The 20,097-nt window shown below is 40.8% G+C and overlaps 1 protein-coding gene across 1 annotated transcript in view; it reads right to left on the minus strand.

Annotated features, from left to right (window-relative positions):
• LRRK2 (leucine rich repeat kinase 2) overlaps positions 1–20,097 on the minus strand; it is a gene marked incomplete at its 5' end in the record, with an annotated part of 130,195 nt that overhangs the window by 48,174 nt on the left and 61,924 nt on the right. Inside the window, 9 exons of the mRNA XM_080939254.1 lie at positions 519–673; positions 1,495–1,682; positions 8,958–9,046; positions 9,948–10,149; positions 13,303–13,521; positions 15,165–15,292; positions 15,626–15,855; positions 17,963–18,144; positions 18,369–18,555. Coding sequence (XP_080795380.1) covers positions 519–673; positions 1,495–1,682; positions 8,958–9,046; positions 9,948–10,149; positions 13,303–13,521; positions 15,165–15,292; positions 15,626–15,855; positions 17,963–18,144; positions 18,369–18,555 — 1,580 coding nt within the window. The remainder of the gene's footprint in view (positions 1–518; positions 674–1,494; positions 1,683–8,957; positions 9,047–9,947; positions 10,150–13,302; positions 13,522–15,164; positions 15,293–15,625; positions 15,856–17,962; positions 18,145–18,368; positions 18,556–20,097) is intronic.

Below are 20,097 nucleotides of genomic sequence, written 5' to 3' on the forward strand. Positions count from 1 at the left end.
TGTGAGTGTCTATATATGTCTGTACATGTGTGTATGTGTATGAGTGTGTGTACTTGTGTGTATGCATGTATAGATGTATGTATGTGAGTGTCTATGTATGTCTGTACATGTGTGTATGTATATGGGTATTGTGTTTTTATGTGTATGTGTGTGAGTGTGTGTACTTATGTGTGTATGTGTGTGAGTGTGTGTACATGTGGGTATATGTGTGTGTTTCTGTGTGACTATATAGAGGGGTATGTGTATGTTAAATGGTTAAACTAATGGCTCCCACTAAACCCCACCTTTTAAAGCTATTGTTTCCTATTTCCTAAGCCTTGGGAAGTATAATACTCACAGTTGATGCAAATATATCGAATGCAGGAACTAAGACATTTTCTTCCAGAATATTGTGTAAGTTGTCGCATGTTCATGTGTTGGCCACTCTTGCCTTCCAAACAGGTTAACTCTGGGAAATGCCATGTTCCTTTAATACTTTTTTCAAGTTTGTCCAAATAGTATCTTTATTAAGTACATACCTCGTCCAGAAAGCATGAAAGGCGAGATTTCAAGTAATCGGTTAATCAATCTTGACCAAAATCCCATTGGAAAGTACGGCATTTCGTACAGCCGGATGATGATCTCAGAGTTCTCACAGTGGGGGAGCTCTATCACGGGCCTGTGGTCGGATAAGCTGCAGAGGACAGAACCTGTCAGAAACCCACAATGGCAGCCTGAGTATGGGGTCTGGTGACCTGTGCTTTTCACGGCCTCAATCCCAGGGAAATAACTACTCCACACAATTGCATTAAAAATAATGATCTCTTGGCATATGATCACCAACATGAAGAATTTGGATGTCACTTCATCAATTCTAATGTATGCATCAATGGAGTAGGTGGAAAACAAACTATTCCAACAATCTTATGTGCATTAATGCATTAGTACAATTGGTGCAAAGGCAGATGTTAGGATTACAGGAAACTTGAAAAGACTGCATGTCCTAGAAACAACTACACATCTGTATTTGGAATTTGTTGTATCCATGTTAAGATAATTTGAACTCTCAACACTTTGGAGCTTTTCCCATTTACTTTCAAAACAATGTGAGGATTCTCTACAAACAAAGTTAGAATATAGTCCTCCCCCATCATAACCTGTTCATTTTAAACTTTCTTGGAAGCTCCCTTTCTTCCTTAAACTTCCCTAACATAACTTCTAAATTGCCAAGTAAAGATGAACACACGTGTGCACACACTGCTTTACCATTAATCTGTTTTCCAAATAATTTGAGTGTTAAGCCAAGTATCAGTTATATGCATGAAATAATTTATTTTTAAATATTAATCAACTGCAACTTTTCTTTCAAAATATATGCCATGTGTTGCCAGAAAGTTTACTAAAAACTAAAAACTAAACATCAGTGTATCTATTACAGAAAAAAAAAAAGTTACTTTGTCAACCAAAATAATTTAATCTGGTCGATTTCTACTGGATTTGTAAGATCTGTCTTACCTGCTTGGAACCAGCAGATAGTCTTCCCCTATTGGCAGTGCGATCTGAAATTTTTCTAATAGTTTAAAGTACTGCATCATGTAGTTCTTTGGGAACCGCTTTTTCTTTGAAAGGAATTTCTCCACATCCCTCCGGGAAATGATGCCCTTAGGATGCTTCAGACCGCTGTCCACTTTCACTGTCAAAATCTGAAAGATTCCAACCCATAAGCACTAAGTTTAATTTCTGAAATGTTTCCAATTTAAACATTTTGTCTGCCTGTCTGTCTGCCTGCCTGGCTAGCTGCCTGGCTGTTTGTCTCTTGTAGCAAGGAGAGAACACTGTTTAGTTAGAACTATAAGGCAAGATTAAATTTCTGCAGCAGTCAGACAAGCTGCAATCCCAGTGTGGTAGCGAGTTCAGAAGTACTTGGAAAACTAAGGAAGGAGAATTCAGATCTTCAGGCTATTTTTCATCCCAATCCCCAGCGTTCATTTTGCAGTCTCATCTCTGGCATATTCCTATACACTCCTAGAAAGTATCTCCTAAACCATAATCTGACAGGTTGGCCGTGTAGATTGACATCCTCATGACTGGAGTCAACCTCTACCAATGGAAGAGAGATAGTATGTCCACTCCTGGTTATAGGCTTCTGCTGGTGGAATGTGAGTTAGTAAATCTGAAGAAAAGCAAAGGAACCCATCCTCTAACAGAGCACCTGGGAGAATTCAACGATATCTAGGCATTCATAAAGAACATGTGCCCATAAAGAATATGAACGTGGCTTCAAAGAACTTAAGTCCAAATTCAGGCTCTTTCACTGGCTGTAGGATCTTGGGAAAGGTACCTATTTTGTTGTTGTTGTTGTTGCTGCTGCTGCTGTTGTTATGAACACACATATTTTGTTAACTTTAAATGTTAGTGGCTCCAATTCTCCAAGCAAAAGACACAGGCTGACTGAATGGGTCAAGAAACAAAACCCACCTATCTGTTGCTAAAGATAGTCACTGACTTAAGAATGGACAAACATACTCCATTCAAATGGGACCAGGAAGCAATCGGGCATCTCTATCTAAATATCTGACCAAATAGATGTCAATCTAAAACTAATCAGAAGAGATAAGGAGAATCATTTTATTCTAATCGAGGAAGTACAAATACCAGTACAAATGTAGTAGGTGAATTCTCTAACAGACAGGTCATCTTAACAGGAAATAAACAGAAAAACACCAGAAGGAATAAACACCATAAAACAAATGGACTTAACCTAAGTCTACAGAATATCACATCAAGCACAGAAGAATAAACATTCTGTTAAGCTGCACTCAGAAGGTTTTCTAAATTAGGTTACATTCTCGGACACAAAACAAATATGTCCAAGTCAAAAAAAATTAAAATAACTTCTGGTATCTTACCATAAGTCAATAAAACCCGAAACTGGCAGCAAACACATCTCTAGTAACTACACAAACTCATAAAGTTTAGATAACTTATCACTGAAGATGAATGGGTCAAAGAAGAAATCAAAAAATAAATAATCTTTTGGAATTAAACGAAGACTTAAAATTAATACAACAACACCTAGTGGAAATATTAGAAGCAGTTGTACAAGGGAAACTTATAGTTTAAAAAAATCAGAAAGAGCACAAATAAATGATTTAATGATGTGACTCAAAACCTTTAAAAATATAAGAACAAACAGAATTCAAACCCAGTTGACATTATTAAATAACAGAAATTAAAGAAGAAACAAATGAAATAGAAAAAATATTAACAATCAACCAATCTAAGAGTTGGTTCTTTGAGGGAAAAAAAAAAAAAAAACATAAGATTGACCGATTCTCAGCCCAACAAATCGAAAGAAAGAAAAAGAGGACCCAAATAAACAGAACCGAAAATAAGATGGACAACATTTCAACAATTACCGAAGAAATTCAGAATATTTTAAGGGAATAGCTTTAAAGCCCGTACTCAACTAACTCGGAAAACGTAAAAAGAAGTAGTTAAGTTTCTACATTACCACCAAAATTAAACCAAGAAGAATTCAGCAACCTAAACAGCCATAGTAACAAATGGGGAGACTAAAAGAGTAGTGAAAAACAAAAACAAAAAACAAATAAAACTTCTGTCTTTAAGAGAAAAAACATGTCTAGGGCCAGATGTATTCATAGCAGAATTCTATCAGATTTTCAAAGATCTGCAGACAGTCCTTTTTAAACTATAATTAATTAATCAATGAGGATAATAAGAAGAAGAAAGTAGCACTTCTGAATCACCTCTACAACTCCAGCATCACTGTAGTATCAAACAAAGACATGGTCAAAAAGAAAACAATAGGCCAATATCCTGATAAACATGAACTCAAGAATGCTCAAAAATACTTGCAAGCCTCGAGAAGCCCCCCCCCCCCCTTTTTGAATTGTTGGTCTGTCATCTGCAAGAGACTCAAACACTATAGACTACTGCTGTTGTCCTTGGTTGCCCCCAGAGAAGCAGAAGATAAGTCCTTTTTATTGAAAATGCCACATGCTTCAGAGGCAAAGTCCAGAGACCACTTGAAATGACTTGAAAGCCTCCTCACTGAAGACTAGTTTACATGGTTTCAGAACACACCATGCAATCTTCTAAAGGAGGCTCACAACCAACAGCCCTGTCCTGCTATGGTGCCTGTGAACCATAACAAAATTGTTCAAGTCCCAGCAACCACGTGGTGGCTCACAATCATCTGTAATGAGATCTAGTTCCCTCTTTTGGTGTGTCTCCTTAAGACAGCTACAGTGTACGTATATGTAATAAACAAATAAATCTTTAAAAAAATAATGAACACAAATGGGTGGGGGGCAGAGTAGTTAGCTATAGCACAATAACCTGAAGGGTAAAGTAATAACACACACTGTGGTGGTAACCACTGGCTCTCTAATTGGACTTATGATCTTTTCCACAAGACAGAAACTGTGCCTTGTACAGCAAACATATCTAACTACTCAGGGCTGGTGAATTCACATTCCTTAAAGGAGACCCTAAGACCTCCACTGTACTAAACCAACAAAATTCCCAACTACATTCTAAACGTTTGTCCTTACACCCACAGGAAGTACAAATCTCATCCCTCATGAAGGAAACTCTTTGCAACAGATGAAACCATGACAGAAAACCATGACCTATGGAAATGCAGAATTGTGAGGTCCTGTGGGAAAATGGATCATGGCACCAGACAGAAGAACTGGAAAGATAGAAGCTAAGTTCAGAACCCTGATAAAATTTATAATTAAAAATGACAGGGGAACAAGCTACAAGCAGAGTTCTGTCCAGGAGCTCGTGACCAGGACACTCTAATAAGAGGATCTCCACCAAGAGGTCAAGTAGCTTAGAGCTTAGAGTTCTCTATGCTAATGAGGTATCTAGGGGCCCTGAGTGTAGCCAATGAGCATCCATTCCTAGTTAGGCCCCTTTATTTCTCCTTTCTGAGTGGTGTTCCAACATCCCAGCGGCCAGGCAAAAAAAAAAAAAAAAAAAAAAAAAAAAAAAAAAAAAAAAAAAAAACAGACCCACAAAGCCCAGTCTTCATAAATACATTAAAAAACAACGCTCAAAATTAAGTCTCCAAAAACATTACAGAAGAGTGGGTGGGAAGATGGTAAGAGCCAAAGAATCATGGAGTTTCCTATGCGATTGTGTCTTCTCCGTAAAGTCTCACCAGCAGGGCCGCCCAAACATTAGCTCACGTGACACACCAAAGGCACGCTGAAGTGGATGGAGCAAAGCCCAGGAGACCTCAACCCTACCCAGATAACTACAGGCAACTAAAGAATGCTGAGATTGGGAGAAACAGGCTTACCCAGGGAAGAGCACACTAATTAGTTCTTCAATGCCAAAAGATCAGCAGCATACATACAAGTAACATTGTTTAGACTGAGCAGGGTTTATTTAGAAATGTGTATGTATACATTGATATGTATGTGCATGCAACGATCATTTTTTTTAAGGTCATGGATTTGGAAGAGTAAGAAGAGGTCTATGGAAGGGTTTGAAGGGGCTAAAGGACTGGAGAAATTATATAATTATATCATAATTTCAAAGGTAAAAGAAGTAATTTTTTAAAAAAGAAACAGTGGAAATAAAAAACACCTAGCATTTTCAGTTTCCAAGTCTGGGAGTGACCCTTTATACAGTGATGAAATCTGAAAATATTACCTTAATTTTATCACCTTTAAAAAGCTTAGAATTTCTTTTATCTATTAACTCACGCTATGCTTAAATTATAGATCTTTTCAAGCCAACAACAGACTATATCTCTGATGTATTTTTCGGAGAATAATTTGCCATGCCACCTGATTGGTCCCATGGGTCTCTTTAACAACTGTTTCTTGTATAGTTGGATGAGTTTTGCAAACATATCCCTAACCTGGTTGAAGATTCTTTAATGATTTTAGTAGCATCACTGCCTGGGGCACAGCATGGATGTCCATTAGAACTTCTGCACCATGATGTGAAATCATTCTTTGTAGGGCCTTGGTCTGCTGCTGCTATACATTCACATGCTAAATACTGGTCCCTAAGATCTGGTGACTCCCAGGAAGAAATCCTCCGCCCACAGCAGCTTTTACTATGTAAACCTTGCCTTCCAAGTTCTCCATGACTGGTTAATAAAGATGCTAACAGCCTGGTTGGGTAGAAGAGAAGGAAGAGGAGGGAAGGTTCCTGGGTGTCTTGGGAGGAATCCTGAAGGATAGGGAGGAAAGGGAAGGAATTCCCATGGGATGGCAAGGATCATGGGTACATAGCCATGTGGGCTTGAGTGCCAGAGCAGAAGTGGCTGGAAAAGAACAGACACGTATTAACAGGGAATCTGGCAGAGAAGTAGAGAAAACAGCACAGAGGGTTGATATCTGCCCAGCTTCAGTGCTTTAAGGCTTACGATAAACCCAAAGCTCTCTGTGTCTTTGTTTTGGGAACTAAACAGTCTGAAGTGGACTAGAAACCCCTGTTGGATATTGGAGACAGCGAGAGGTGTAACAAACCCCCAGAATTACAATTCCTGCCTTGCCTCAGTGACTCGGTGAGGTGAATACCCCGATTTATTTCTGCAGTTGAGTATCAGACAGACGTGCTCTCATTCTTGCATGGTTATTTATAGGGTTCAATGTATCAATACAGAGCGATAGCTGCTGCTGTTGCCTTGGTAACAAGAAACTTAATTTATCATTTTACTGAAATTTCAAATTTTCCATAATATCTTTAAATTGATCAAAGTCTTGATTTCAGTTTTCATTTAAAAGCCAGTCATGATGACTGGCACCTACCATCCCGGCACTCAAAAAGCTAAGGTGTGGCTATTGCTGTGGGTTCAAATCCAGGCTCAGCAACACAGTAGTTCCAGGTCGACCTGAGCCGCATAGTTAGTTCTTTATTCTAGCCTGCACTACAGAGTGAGACGCTATCTCCCTGATCCCAAATTCAGTTAAATAGGGCATCATAGCACTAAACTCAAGCTGATAAAATGCTTCACGGAGTTTCAAAGTAATTTCTCCATAGAATCTTCAGGAGCTTTCCTGTGTTCATGGTTGGAACGTACTTTGCTTTGGTTTAGGTTTGCATTTGGTTTGGGGGAAGCTGAAGTGTTTTTTTTTTTGTTTGTTTGTTTGTTTGTTTGTTTGTTTGTGGCATTTTCTTTTACTGTTGTTAACAAGGAAAACTGATGTGAATCCATCCCTGTATGCGTCCTTCTAATAAGATTATATGTGATAACTAAATAGTAAGGTATCACTTTGGGAGCAACATTATCCTCTTATTTACATAGCGTTTCTGTCCCTGGTGCTGGACTCATAGCAAAACCCACAGAGTGAAGGAGGCACACTAAGCACACTATCTATTTGGCTCCACATTTGGCATGCTCCCTTCCATAACTCCTGGATTGTCCCGAAGTTACTTTTAAACTCCAAAGGAATTATATGCCTTAAATTATCAGACAGGTCAAGTCAGTACTAGATATAAGTTTACCATTTGTCTTTCGCTTACGGTAAACCAGAAGAACACCGTGAAAGAAAATATAACTGTCCTTACTGAAGGGAAGACAGAAAGGGTTAAAACGTGAGAAAGCTGTTTGTGCATAGAAGAGATGTGCTCCATCCGGAGATTGTGTCCCTAAATCGAGGTGCCATCTCGTTTACCATCAATTCGTGCCATCTGTGGTGTTTGGGCAGGAATGTGGAAAGCAATTTGAATATATCTGCCATTAGAACTGGCACATTGCAATTAAATGCCAATTACCCTGATGTTAAAATGTTCTCTCCAGCGCCTGGGTATAGGATTTAGCCCCGGCTGAGTTCTCTCTGCGAAATCATTTCCCTTTTATCTTTAAGTAGATTTCAGCAGTACTATTCGAGGTTGCTTAAAGAAATTCAATTAGCATCACGGTTTAAATGGGAGAGATATATCCAATATGAAAACAGATAATCATGTTAGAGACTTGGGGGAGTCACGAGTAAAGCTGTAAGTTATGTTCATCAATGAAATAATTGCCAATTAATGTGAGAGCCAGAGGCATCATCCCTGCATTCTCCTCAGCCATGAACGAGTGAAACATAGTGGTCCTTAGCTGGGGTGGCCCTGTCTGATTCTATACTCTCTTGAAATGGCCAGACAAGTATTTACTTGTCAAAGCTGCAATGATAAACAGCTATAATCTAGGGTGTAGGTTGACAATATGATGCTATCAACCCTACGAAAGAAAAAAAAGACACACTACAATTAAATGCACTGAATGGTATGCTCTTGAGTATTTTTCTATGGAAGATCTACAGGTTATTTTTTTTTATTGTTCTACATAGACTCATTTTTAATGTACTATTATTGGGAGGAGAAATCAGTTTCTGTGTGAAGCATGAACAGAAAACTAGACAATCACCAACACAGCCTTCAAAAGTATAAATAGCTAGAGCTCGAAAAACAGTAACTTCTATGGCCTTTAAATTCTCTTATTTTGTGTTGACCACAGGGCTACATGTGTTTCAGGCTGGTCTGGAACTCTCTGCATAGCTGAAGATGACCGGGAATGTCTGCTGATCCTCCTGCCTCCATCCTGCAAGTACTGACGACCAAGCACACACTACCATGCCTGGCTTTCCTGCCTTAGTCAGATTTCACAGCCTCGCCACCCCAGTTCACTCATAACGAATTTACCTTCAAGATTTTCACAATGCTTCTGTTTACTTAATGAAGTCAGCCACCTAACTTAGCATTGAGGCTTAGATATTTGCCCATGACTTGGAAACAAAGACTTGGGAACTTTCAGATACCCCTCCATTTCCAGGAGGCTCTTCTAGCGGTCTTCCCCGTCAAGTGGTCTGCCGTTCTGTAGATTTTCAACAGTCCCAGCCTTCTCAGATCACACACACTAAACTGCTAAATGCCCCGGGTCACCCCCTACTCTGCTTTCCCATCGCTGCCTCTAGCCCCCCCCAAATAGAATATAAAACACCAACCTGTGCCATGACTTTACAAAGCCACTTGGGTTCCACAAAGTACAGGTCACTTAGCTGCAATGCGGGGTCTTGAAAATGCAGAAGAACGCCTGCAGTGAAAATTTACCAAACAGTGAAAAGTGGGGTGTGGAATAATACAAAGTCCCAGAGACTCCAATGCAGCTAGTTATACTGGTGACACAGAGGGGGACCCTGGAGACTCTGCACCTGCTGCTCCTCAGCTCTAAAGCCCCAAGAGCATAAAGGGAAGTATGTCCGGTCTATATCACTCATTCATATGTCAGTATATTCAAAATACCAGCATGCATTGAAAAGTATACATTAATAAATGCAAATTCGCAATATTCTTTTAAACCTTCTGCATGTATAGTATGAATACATTAGTCTTCACATAGATAAGAACCTGCACATATCTCTCCATATCTGATTTAAGGATCATGGAGAAAGGAACTCAGGAAATTATTTTCCATTCAACAGAATACAAGGATCAAGACAGGTTCCTGGTCATTTACAATGGGACTTCAGTCAACTGACAGGTTTCACAAGGTAAGGACATGGTATGGGGGTGCGGTGTGCTGAGAAGGTTCACTATGACCAAAGACTAAGCAACAGAGAGAGCTTACACCACACCATCTGCTGCCTAAAGTGTCCGGGGCACCACATAAGTGATGATTCCTAAATAAAAGCAACTTCCACAAGAACACGTGTTCCTATGAAAGGACACATGTTACATTGTTGCACTGCGGGTTCAGTGTCTCATAATAGCAAATCTGGGACCCAGAACCCACATGTCTTCCTTCATTCCCATTAAAGTGTTCTTAGAACATCTCAAAGCACACTTTCATCTCTTTGGATGTGGTATATGAGTCAATGTTCATATACATGGTGGCCTTCCAAAAGATAAAATCCATCAGTGATCTGCTTAAGAATATCTCCTCAGATCGTCGTGACGCAGCACTGAAAACCAGAGTCCAGAGCGATCATACGAACCCGACTCGTTTAGGAAATGAACAGCATGCGGGAGCTCATTCTCCTCCAGCTGCAGCTGGTGTTCCTTCACGAGCTGTAATAAGTGTTTCCGGTTAATTACAGGAAACTCGGTTGGCACAGCTTTACGCTCCGCTAAAATGATTTTCTCCAGTTCCACGTAGCAGTCTGGAATTAGCTGCCCAACCACGGGCTGATCTCGGATCTATGGAATTACAAATGACAGGGTGTTAAAAAGAAAAATCTACTTAAATTGCAGATGGGTTATATGGTAAATTCAGCCATAACGGTTTTTACACCGTGCATGTGGGGTTTTATTTTAATAAAATTTATGCATGATGTGAAACCTATCTAAATGGTAATGAATAGAAGATGAAATTAAATTAAGAAAATTATGGCCATAGAGTCAATTTGGAGAAAGAAATCTGTCGATAAAATAGCATGGAAATAGTTATCTGGTAATACAGAAATTCTATTTCAAAAACAAAGGCGAATAACTAACCAAGAATGTATGATCTCATTTCATATTGCACTGAGTTTTTATGCAAAGCAAGGGTGGGGTGGGACACTAGTCTGCTAGGAGAGCCTTGGGAATTTCTATCTGAGATAAAATAGATCCACAGGTACTGGACTAGTCGACTGTAGATATCAAGAGTTAGAACTGGAAACACAAAACCTCCTCGCCAAGTTGTTTCCTTGTGGAACCCTAAACTCTGGAAAAATGAGATTTATTTAGATGGTGATGATCCCAACCTGATAAAAACTCCATTGTGCGCAGCAGTCGATGAGAGACAGACAGTAAGATTTTGAAATGAGGGTCTTGAGTTATTAGTTTCTATAACAGATCTCTTTTTCAGGCTTTTTAATTTTTCCCTTCGGAAAAAAACATAGTTTTAAGGAGAAACCCAACTCTAAAATTAGCAGCCAATTGCCTCGGACCACCACGAGGGGGCACCCTCTTCCCATGTCTGGATCCGTAGGACGCTTAAATTTCTTCCACACACCAGAATTTCTACTTGAACTCTTAAGCTCTAAAAACTGGGTCTTTCCTTAACACATAAACACAAAACCGAGACTCTCTCTAATTGCCCCAAGAGCTTTGTCTCCAGCATTCAGAAGAACTGCTTCCATATTTTTCTACAGTCATTCATCTATGATCCTTGTCCCAGAAAATAATATGTAATCCTACTAACCGTCATGTTTTCCTTCATTACTCACAAATTAAGACAACATAAGGCTTCAGTGTCAAGATTACGTTTTAGGATTAGAAGGAAAGAGACCTGTAGAAACAAGTGAAAGTCTCACCGGAAGCAAATCGAGCAAGAGGGTAATACTGAAGGGCAGAGCAAGAAGATGGCTGCTCAGGCTTCAGGTTAGATAGAATCGCAAGGAATGCGGTCCAAACTAACTGCGGTGTTGACCTTTGTTTCTCCTTTCACCATGGTATTGGAATCACTACGGGGCCGAGGTGGGGAAGAAAAACAAAAGCCCTTCTGAAGAGCACAGGGATATTCATAAATACAACGAAAGATTAGCAGAGAGTGAAGAAGAAAGGAAAACAACTGAGGTGGGGCTGAGGGCTCTCTAACAGATTCAGAGCTGCTCCTCGAAGGAGGGTCGCGGGGGGGGGGGGCGGTCAAGGTCAACCAGAAACATGGTCTCAGAATGGTAGGCACACACCGAAGCAAGCCAGCGCACGCTCAACCCAGCTTTCCAGAATGAGGACGCCATTAGTAGCACCCATTCCTTCTGAATAGTACTGCCATTCTCCGGGAAGCAACTTTTGCTTCCCTGCACAGAGTGGTCTAAAAGCCTTACGTGTACATAGAGGGAATCTGGCCTCGTGGATTCATCAATTGGAGGGACAACCTGCAGCTGTCTCGGCGCTGGATTCCTCCCCCGGTCACCTCCCCCCAACCCCGGCAGCATCAGTCCACACCACCGACCCAACCATCTTTCTTACTGGCTTGCTTCAACCAAATCCAGGCTTCAAACAAACAAACTCACCTTCTGAAATGGACTTTTAAATACCCGACATAGGCTTTAGCAACAACGGGGAAAAGGAAAGACTAATAAAATTATCCAGAACATTCTTCAGGTGCAGTATCAGCCCCGGGGTACTGCAGAGACAAACCCATCCAGAGGTGGCCCATTTCTGAGAGGAACAGAGCTGAGCTGACAGGACGCATTGCAGCGCACAGCGGGGGCTTAGCATCCAAATTGAAGCTGTTTGGGGAATACATGTGACCCAGAAAGTAATTTCTCTGGGAGACTCTGGCCTAAGGGGGCTCCGGTTACATTCTGGCATCTCCAGAGCCAACAGAGAGACGGACACTATCATTGTGTCTGCCACGCTGAAGAACCCAGAGTATTTTCTAGAAATTTCAACCATATTCCCTTCCTGTGAATACCAGAAGGGAGTGCTTTTCCTAGTGACCCAGATATTGATATGGTCCTAAACTTGTGGTTTATAAAAGAGATTGCCAGGAATTTAAAACACAAGTCTTAAGATGAAACCTAGCTTTATGAATTAGGTAATTACTTAAAGACTGCTGAAAACCAACGTCTAGAGGCAAAGACTGGAACGGAAAGATATTGGAACCACCAGAACAAGCAGTATGAAGGAAACACGAAGACTGGTCAAGATACAAACAAAACGGGGACTCTCAAAGGAAGCTGATAGAGACATGGTTCTCAACCTGTGGGGTCGCGATCCCTCTGAAGTGGGCACCAAATGATCTTTTCACGAAACCCCTACAAAATAACACTTTCACAGCGGTCACCTAAGATGATCGGAAAACACAGATGTTTACAGTATGATTTGTAAAGGTAGCACAACTGTACTAATGAAGTAGCGACAAAAATAATTTTATGATTGGAGGCGGGGGAGTCACCACAACACGACGAACCATGTTAAAGGGTCGCAGCTTTAAGGGGGTGCTAAGAACTTCTGTGCTTAGATAAGACCGGCTGTTCCAGAGAACAGGAGGCCTAGAAAACCACCTCTGGATGGAACCACTGGAGAGGAAACTGTATGATTTTTCTCAACATCCTGGCAACATTTTTTGTCCTTTTCTTCAGGGGCCTCTAGTTATTTTTATTCCCGCTTCTATGAAATATAAATGAAGCGTGGCATAAATAAATAATTTTAAAATGAAAGTACTTTCATCGTTTTGAGCTATGAAAAAAAGAAGAAAAGAAACCCTACAATTTCCAGATAATTGCTCTCTCCTCGAGGTTTTTCTAAGCAGCAGCGTAATGCGACAGAAAGGCTTATTTATTTACCTAGCAGCCTGCAAGGGGCGCACTCTCCCACCTTGACCACCAAATAGCCTGCAGGGGGCGCGCCTCCTCCCACCTTGAAATTAAGGCTCTCATTTATGATGGTTTTCCGAAGCTTCGCCAGCGCATCCGACTCCTCGGTGGCATTCACAAAGTGGTAGTCCCGGATGGTGGGGAATCCTCGCTTATTCAGGAGTTCCTTCGTGATTTTGCTTATGCAGGCTTTGCGTTGCTTCTCATCAGAAACGTCCAAATGTGTACCGACCAGAATCACCGGGGAAGAAGAGGCGCGAGCCTAAGGAAGCGGAGACAAGACAATTCCTGTTTCTGGAAAAAAAATCAAATCCTTTCTGGTTACATTTCTGCTAAAATCTGCTACGTATGAAACTTCGTGCTGCAGCAGTGACAGACTCAAGGACTTCAGAGCCAGACAACAACAGCTGCCTTTTCTTGCTGCTAATGTGTGCATATTCCTGCAAAAAGATACGTCTTGAAATACAATCCCGTGACACAGCAGCGTCTGGAGATGGGGGTTTTATGAGGCTTAACTCTAAAGGGCAGAGCCCAAGGAACAGACTGACTGTCCTCACTAAGGACAGCTAAGTTAGGTCCCCTCCCTGGCCCTTTGCCATTGAGCATGCGCACTCTTGCCCTGCCGCCTCCCACCATGCAACATTTCAGGAATGGCCTCGCATGTTCCAGCTCCAAGGTGCTCGACTTCCCTCCCTCCAGAGCTATAGGAGAGAAATCTCTGTAGTTTGTAAACCACGCAGGCTCAGGGATGCTATTACAGCAGCAAATGACTACTGGAGATTATTCCCTTAAACCTAAACAAAAGAGATAATCATAAAACAATCTAAAACTTTTTTATGGTGTCCTTTATAGTCCAACCCTTTCCGCTTCCGGAACCACGCGTGACCGCAGCATCGTAGCCTTTCTTTTATTTTCATGTTTGCCCAGAGCAAGATGTTTGCAAGCCGTGCCTCTAAATAAAATGAACACTTCAAGATACCTCCACGCGGCACAAAACGCTTCTGTGTGCACTATAATAATGTCAAGACAAGACATGTTTAAGGAAGATCCGAACTACCAGCTACCCGCTACCAAATCCTGTTCCCAGATGTCCTTCCTGGTGCAAACCTTCCTGAGGACTTTCCTCCCAGAAGAGAGTTCCCCCAGGCAACAGACAGCAAGCAGCACAGGGAATCTTACCACAGTCTCCATTCGAAAGGTCATATTTAAAGGCGTAGCTGTCAACAGTGTAGCAGGTAGACATTAAAGAAATAATAAGACAGAGAGACCAAAGAGAGGAGACAAACAGTCTGGGGCTGTTTGCGAGGCAGGATCTGAGAGCTTCCTACTAAAAGGTCACTGAAGATATACTGGCCATGTGCAGCGTGTGTTTGATGTATTTTATTTGAAGCTGGGGAAGTTGGTATGTCACTTAATAAAACAGTCTGATCAAAATCAGTCTGCGCTTTCAGATTTTACACCATATAAGGATTTCAGGGGTGAGTGACATAAAACAATGTGGGATCCCCTCTTCCACATCAGTACTAAAACTCTGAAACCTTTTAACTTAAAAATTAAAAAAATTAAAAAAATAAAGACAGGGAAGGGGAAATGGGGAGAAAAAGGAGAGAAAGGAGTGGAGGGAGAGAGAACATTCAAAACAACTGGAGAAACTGTGTTTTGTTCTGTTCTGTTCCTAGATACATCACTTTATAAAGACATAAAACAAACTAGAACGTAAGCCTGGGAGGGCACATCTTTAAGCTCAATACTCAAAAATTAGAGGCAGGCAAACCTCTGTGAACCCAAGGCCCTCCTGATTATTCGTAGCAAGTTCCAGGGCAGCCAGGGATACGTAGTGAGCCTCAGCCTCAGATAAACCGAAACAAAGCGATGATCGATTTCCGTGTGACTGTAAGAGATCACCTTTATGTTGAAGAGCCAGGGCTTCATGGCATCCACTTCTGCCTGCCCTTTGCTGAGATCATAGACAGCCAGGTACAGAGCTCTCTGGGTCATGAAGTGGGGGTGAGTGCTGTAGAACTCCTCACGACCTAAAAGGAGAGGTTGGAGGTTTTAGTCTTCCCCATAGTAGTTATGAAATGATGAGGGAAACAGCAAATCCTGGGGAGCAAGCAATAGTCAGCCTTCCCGTGACAGCTCTGAGTATGGCCACTAGCTGCCACCCAAGCGATTACTTGAGACGCCTCTGCTGGGTGCTGGCATTGCCCTCTGTGGAGCGCCCATTTCTGGTGACAAGGGCAAAATCTGTAGCCAATGGGCTTGCGATCATCTTATAGTATCCACCAGCTCTTTATTGGCTGGATCAGGGAACTCGGTTTTAAAGTTTCTATTCAAAATGAAAGCTAAGAGGATGTCTTAAGTACCTGCAAAATCCCACACATTCAGAACAAGCTCCTTTTTCCTTTTGCCTCGTATCTGGATGGACCAGTCTCGCACATCTATGCCGACCGTGGCGCCCTGCATGCCAAGTTCTGCTTTCTTCATTTTCATGAGTTGTTGCAGTAAAGTGGTCTTACCACTCCCCGTATTTCCCACAATCATGAGCTTCATTCGGTTGTAGGGTACAGCCTTTTTCAGACGTTGTTGTAGAAACCTGGACAAAGACAAGCCACATAGCAGCCTACAGAGAAGTATGCTGTGCCTATGTTGTTGAATGCATAAATTCATGCATGGGAAGCTGTAAAGGTCATAGAACCAACAGGACACATGCCATCTGACATGCGATCGGTGCGAACATTCTATTGGTGATTTCAGAGCAGTTGATGACATTTCATAGCATTGATAATTATGGCATGCTATCCCATCACCAGGAATAATCAATTCCCTTTGCATTATCTATTAAAATGCAGCGCATACATAGATACATATACAAATGCATATGTGGAAAGTTGTTTAAACAGGAAAGTCCTACCCACTATGAAGTCTAAACTGTGCAATGGCATAGAATCAAAAAAAGTATATAAGTTAAACCTGTTTTAATGAAGGCTTGATGAGTCAGCCTTGGTTGTATTATAAACACACACACACACACACACACACACACATATGGGGGTATATGTTCATACACTGGAAGTCTAATGCAAAATAGATATTTATATGTGGCGTTATGATAGAGATACTTTGTCATTAGTCATGCACAAGGTCATTAACTGTTCACCTTTAAGCTCTTAAATTATCTAATAATTTCAACATCACTATTCTAAGTAAACTTAATGTACAACTGACTGAGACTAAATCAATATGCTAGATGGCTCAAGAAAGGAAAAACAAATTTAAATTTTATACATACAAGTAGTTTTAAAAATAGATAAGTGGATCCAAGACTGAAGAACAGGCCATCCAGAGACTGCCCCACCTGGGGATCCATCCCATATGCAGACACCAAACTCAGTCACTATTGCTGATTCCAGGAAGTGCTTGCTGACAGGAGCCTGATATGGATGCCTCCTGAGAGGCTCTCTCAGAGCCTTACTGATACAGATTAAGATGCTTGCAGCTAACCATTGTACTAAGCATGGGAACCCCAATTGAGGAGTTAGAGAAAGGACTGAAGGAGCTAAAGGGGTTTGAAACCCCATAGGAAGAACAACAATATCAACCAACCAGACCCCCTGAGCTCCCAGGGACTAAACCACCAGCCAAAGAGGGGACCCATGTATCCAGCCATATATTTAGCAAAGTGTGGCTTTGTCTTGCATCAATAGGGGGAGAGGCCCTTAATCCTGCGAAGGCTTGTTTCCCCAGTGTAAGGGAATGCCAGGGTGTTAAGGTGGGAGTGGGTGGGTGGGAGGGGGAGCACCCTCAGAGAAGCTGGGAGAGGGGATGGGAGAGGGAGGGAATCTGGAAAGAGAATAACTTCAATAATTTGAAATATAAATACATAAACTATCCAATAAAAAGCAAAAAAGAATTTCCACTGGAATTTGGTGAACTCCTCAGCACACCATCTATATGTGTGTGTGTGTGTGTGTGTGTGTGCGTGTATAATAGGTAAAGAAAAATACATTTAAAACTATGCTATGTATTGTCACATTTTAACATCTTTATCTTTTGAGATTATAATATAATCACACCATTTCCTCCTTACTTTCCCAAACTTTTCATGTACCCTTCCTTGTTCTCTTTCAAACCCACAGCCTCTTTTTAAATCAGAAAACAGACTATGTCATGAGAGCACTTTAAGGAACATAAGTTCTCCAATATAAGAGAACCAAAGGTGTCTGGATGGGTCCCACAGTGAGACAATGAAAAGGAAGCATTAGGGACACTCAGGGGATAAGTGCTCGTCTCTGTGAGGATCAGAGTTCCGGAGCTCAGTACTCACTCAGAAGTCAGGCTAAATGTGGCTGTCTGCCTGCAATTCCAGGCTTCAGGAGACAGAGATGGAGAAGGAGACCCTGACCCCGTCAATGAGTGAAGCTGGATCAGAGGTTAATAGGGATCAAGGGTGAAGCAGGTTGGAGACCAATACCCCACAATCCCCTCTAGGAGATGAAGACGTTCCCACCTGTACCACAAGGTATTACAAGAGCCCTCACAGTGGTTGCATATAAACACATTCATTAATAAAAAAAAACTTTAAAAAAATGCATTTGTTAAACCATCGATCTGTGTTCCTTAAAGTGTTACTCTATGGTCATCAAAGTCACAGATGGGAAAGGCAAAGTGAACAGAGAGCGAAGAGAATCAAGTCAGCTGACCTTATGATGTCCTTGGCTTTGCATCCCACGTGCTTAAAGTCAAAATTCAGATGCAGTCCATCCAAGGGAAGGTCCCATATTTTGCTTAGCTTCCCCATTTCATTTGGAAAGGACCTCAGTTCCAAGTTGTAACTGACATCAAGAGATGTCAGATTTTCAAGACAGCCAATTTCTGGAGGAATCTTAACAAAACAGACAAGGATAAAAACCAATTGGTGGGAGGAAACCAGTGGGTATGGCTAGGACCCAAGTTCTGCTTGTTGGAAGCTGAGCTTTGACTATACCCACAAAGTAAAATCACAGCCTAACTTACAAAGTAAGGAATATCAACAGATTTAAAAATAATTGTGATAACTGCCATCCATTCTCGAGTTTCTGGTAATTGAAAACACAGATGACCTCTCACCTCTTTCAGTTTATTATGAGAGAGATGTAGTTTCTCGACTCTTGACCACACATGTGGGTTTTCGCTCAAATCTAAGGCGCTGATCTGATTCTTGCTAAAAATGAGTTCCCTTAGGTTCAGAGACTTCCAGTGTGCAGGTCCCGGCAAACATTCAATGCTGTTGTGGCTCATATCCAAGGACCGCAGGCTGTAATGACATGATATCCCATTGAAAGCAGATTAGGAGTTTTCAAAGAACACAAAATATTATCACTGGGAATTTCACAAGACAGAATAAGAAACGAGTTTAAAGCTGCATCAATTACATAGAGGCATGAGTCTGAGATTGTATATTCATAAGGCTCTTAGAAGAAAAGGTCTTTTTTCTCTATAGTAGAGGTGTCGATGAATAAGGATCATCGGCAACAGAACTGGTCATATCCCCTTGTGATAACAAAGATGATGGCGACGTACCATGTGTTTCTTTAATTGTAAGACAGGATTTGAGATGTTTTCACCAAGAAGAAAAACCAAACTGCTTGACGTGACAAATATGTTAGCCCTTGAATGGTACATGATGTTTTCTTTTTAAAGAAAGAAAAAAATATATTGAGGTCCAATTATTTTTGGACCATAAAATTACCTCTCTCAAAATAAAGAAATGATCCGTGCTTTTCAAATGCTCATGGGGAGTGAGAAATTATGACTAACAAATACACATACTGTCATTGAGATCCTTCTTCCTCTGTAAACTGTGCGGTTCCCACCAACACCTCACTCATTTTCAGGGTCTGTTCTAGAATGAGTCACTAGAGAGGTGAGCACACCATTTTACTAGCTAGTCTCAGTAAGTACGGGACCCGGTATCAAGCAGCATGGCATGAAATGTGCCTGCTCTCACCAGGCAGAGTTTCTCAATTTTTCAGACAACCTCAGGACTTGTGAGTACATGTCTGTCGAGGTAATAAAGGCCGGCAGCAATTTTCATGGGTTTTGAGATAGATATAGACAGAGATACAGATATAGATTAGATATAGATGATAGAGATATAGATATAGATAAAGATGATATAGATATAGATGATATATATATATAGATGATATAGATACAGATACAGATATAGATACAGATATAGACTTAGATATAGATTTAGACATAGATATAGATTTAGATATAGATATAGATTTAGATATAAAGACATAGATTTAGATTAAGATATAAATTTAGATATGGATATAGATTTAAATATAGATATAGATTTAGATTTAGATATAGATTTAGATATAGATATAGATATCGATATAGATATAGATATAGATATAGATATAGATATAGATTTAGATATAGATATAGATTTAGACATAGATATAGATAGATACTGATCCCTTCCACTCAGTGTATCTGAAGCTTAATGAATGGATTCTAAACTCACACAGCAACACCATCAGTGTATTTGAAGCTTCCCAAACTCACATAGCTAAACCATCTCTCTAACAAGAAAGAGTTTGGGTCTACAGAGCAATGTTGTGCTCTTCTAAAGTAGGTGCTACGTGTTCTTCTGGTTGCCATAGAAAAGTACATGAAAACTAGAAAAGCCGTCTGAGATGCTGCATTTATTAGCCTAACCAGCAATAGACTTGAATCACTAGGTTTTTCCAAAGCTAGTGCAGTCAGGACTCTAGCTGGACAATTATGTGTGTACTTGTAACACGAGAAAACTTAAAACATGAGCATAAAGTCTGGAGATGTG

Source organism: Micromys minutus (genome assembly GCF_963924665.1).
Source record: "Micromys minutus genome assembly, chromosome: 27".
NCBI classification, from domain to species: Eukaryota; Metazoa; Chordata; class Mammalia; order Rodentia; family Muridae; genus Micromys; species Micromys minutus.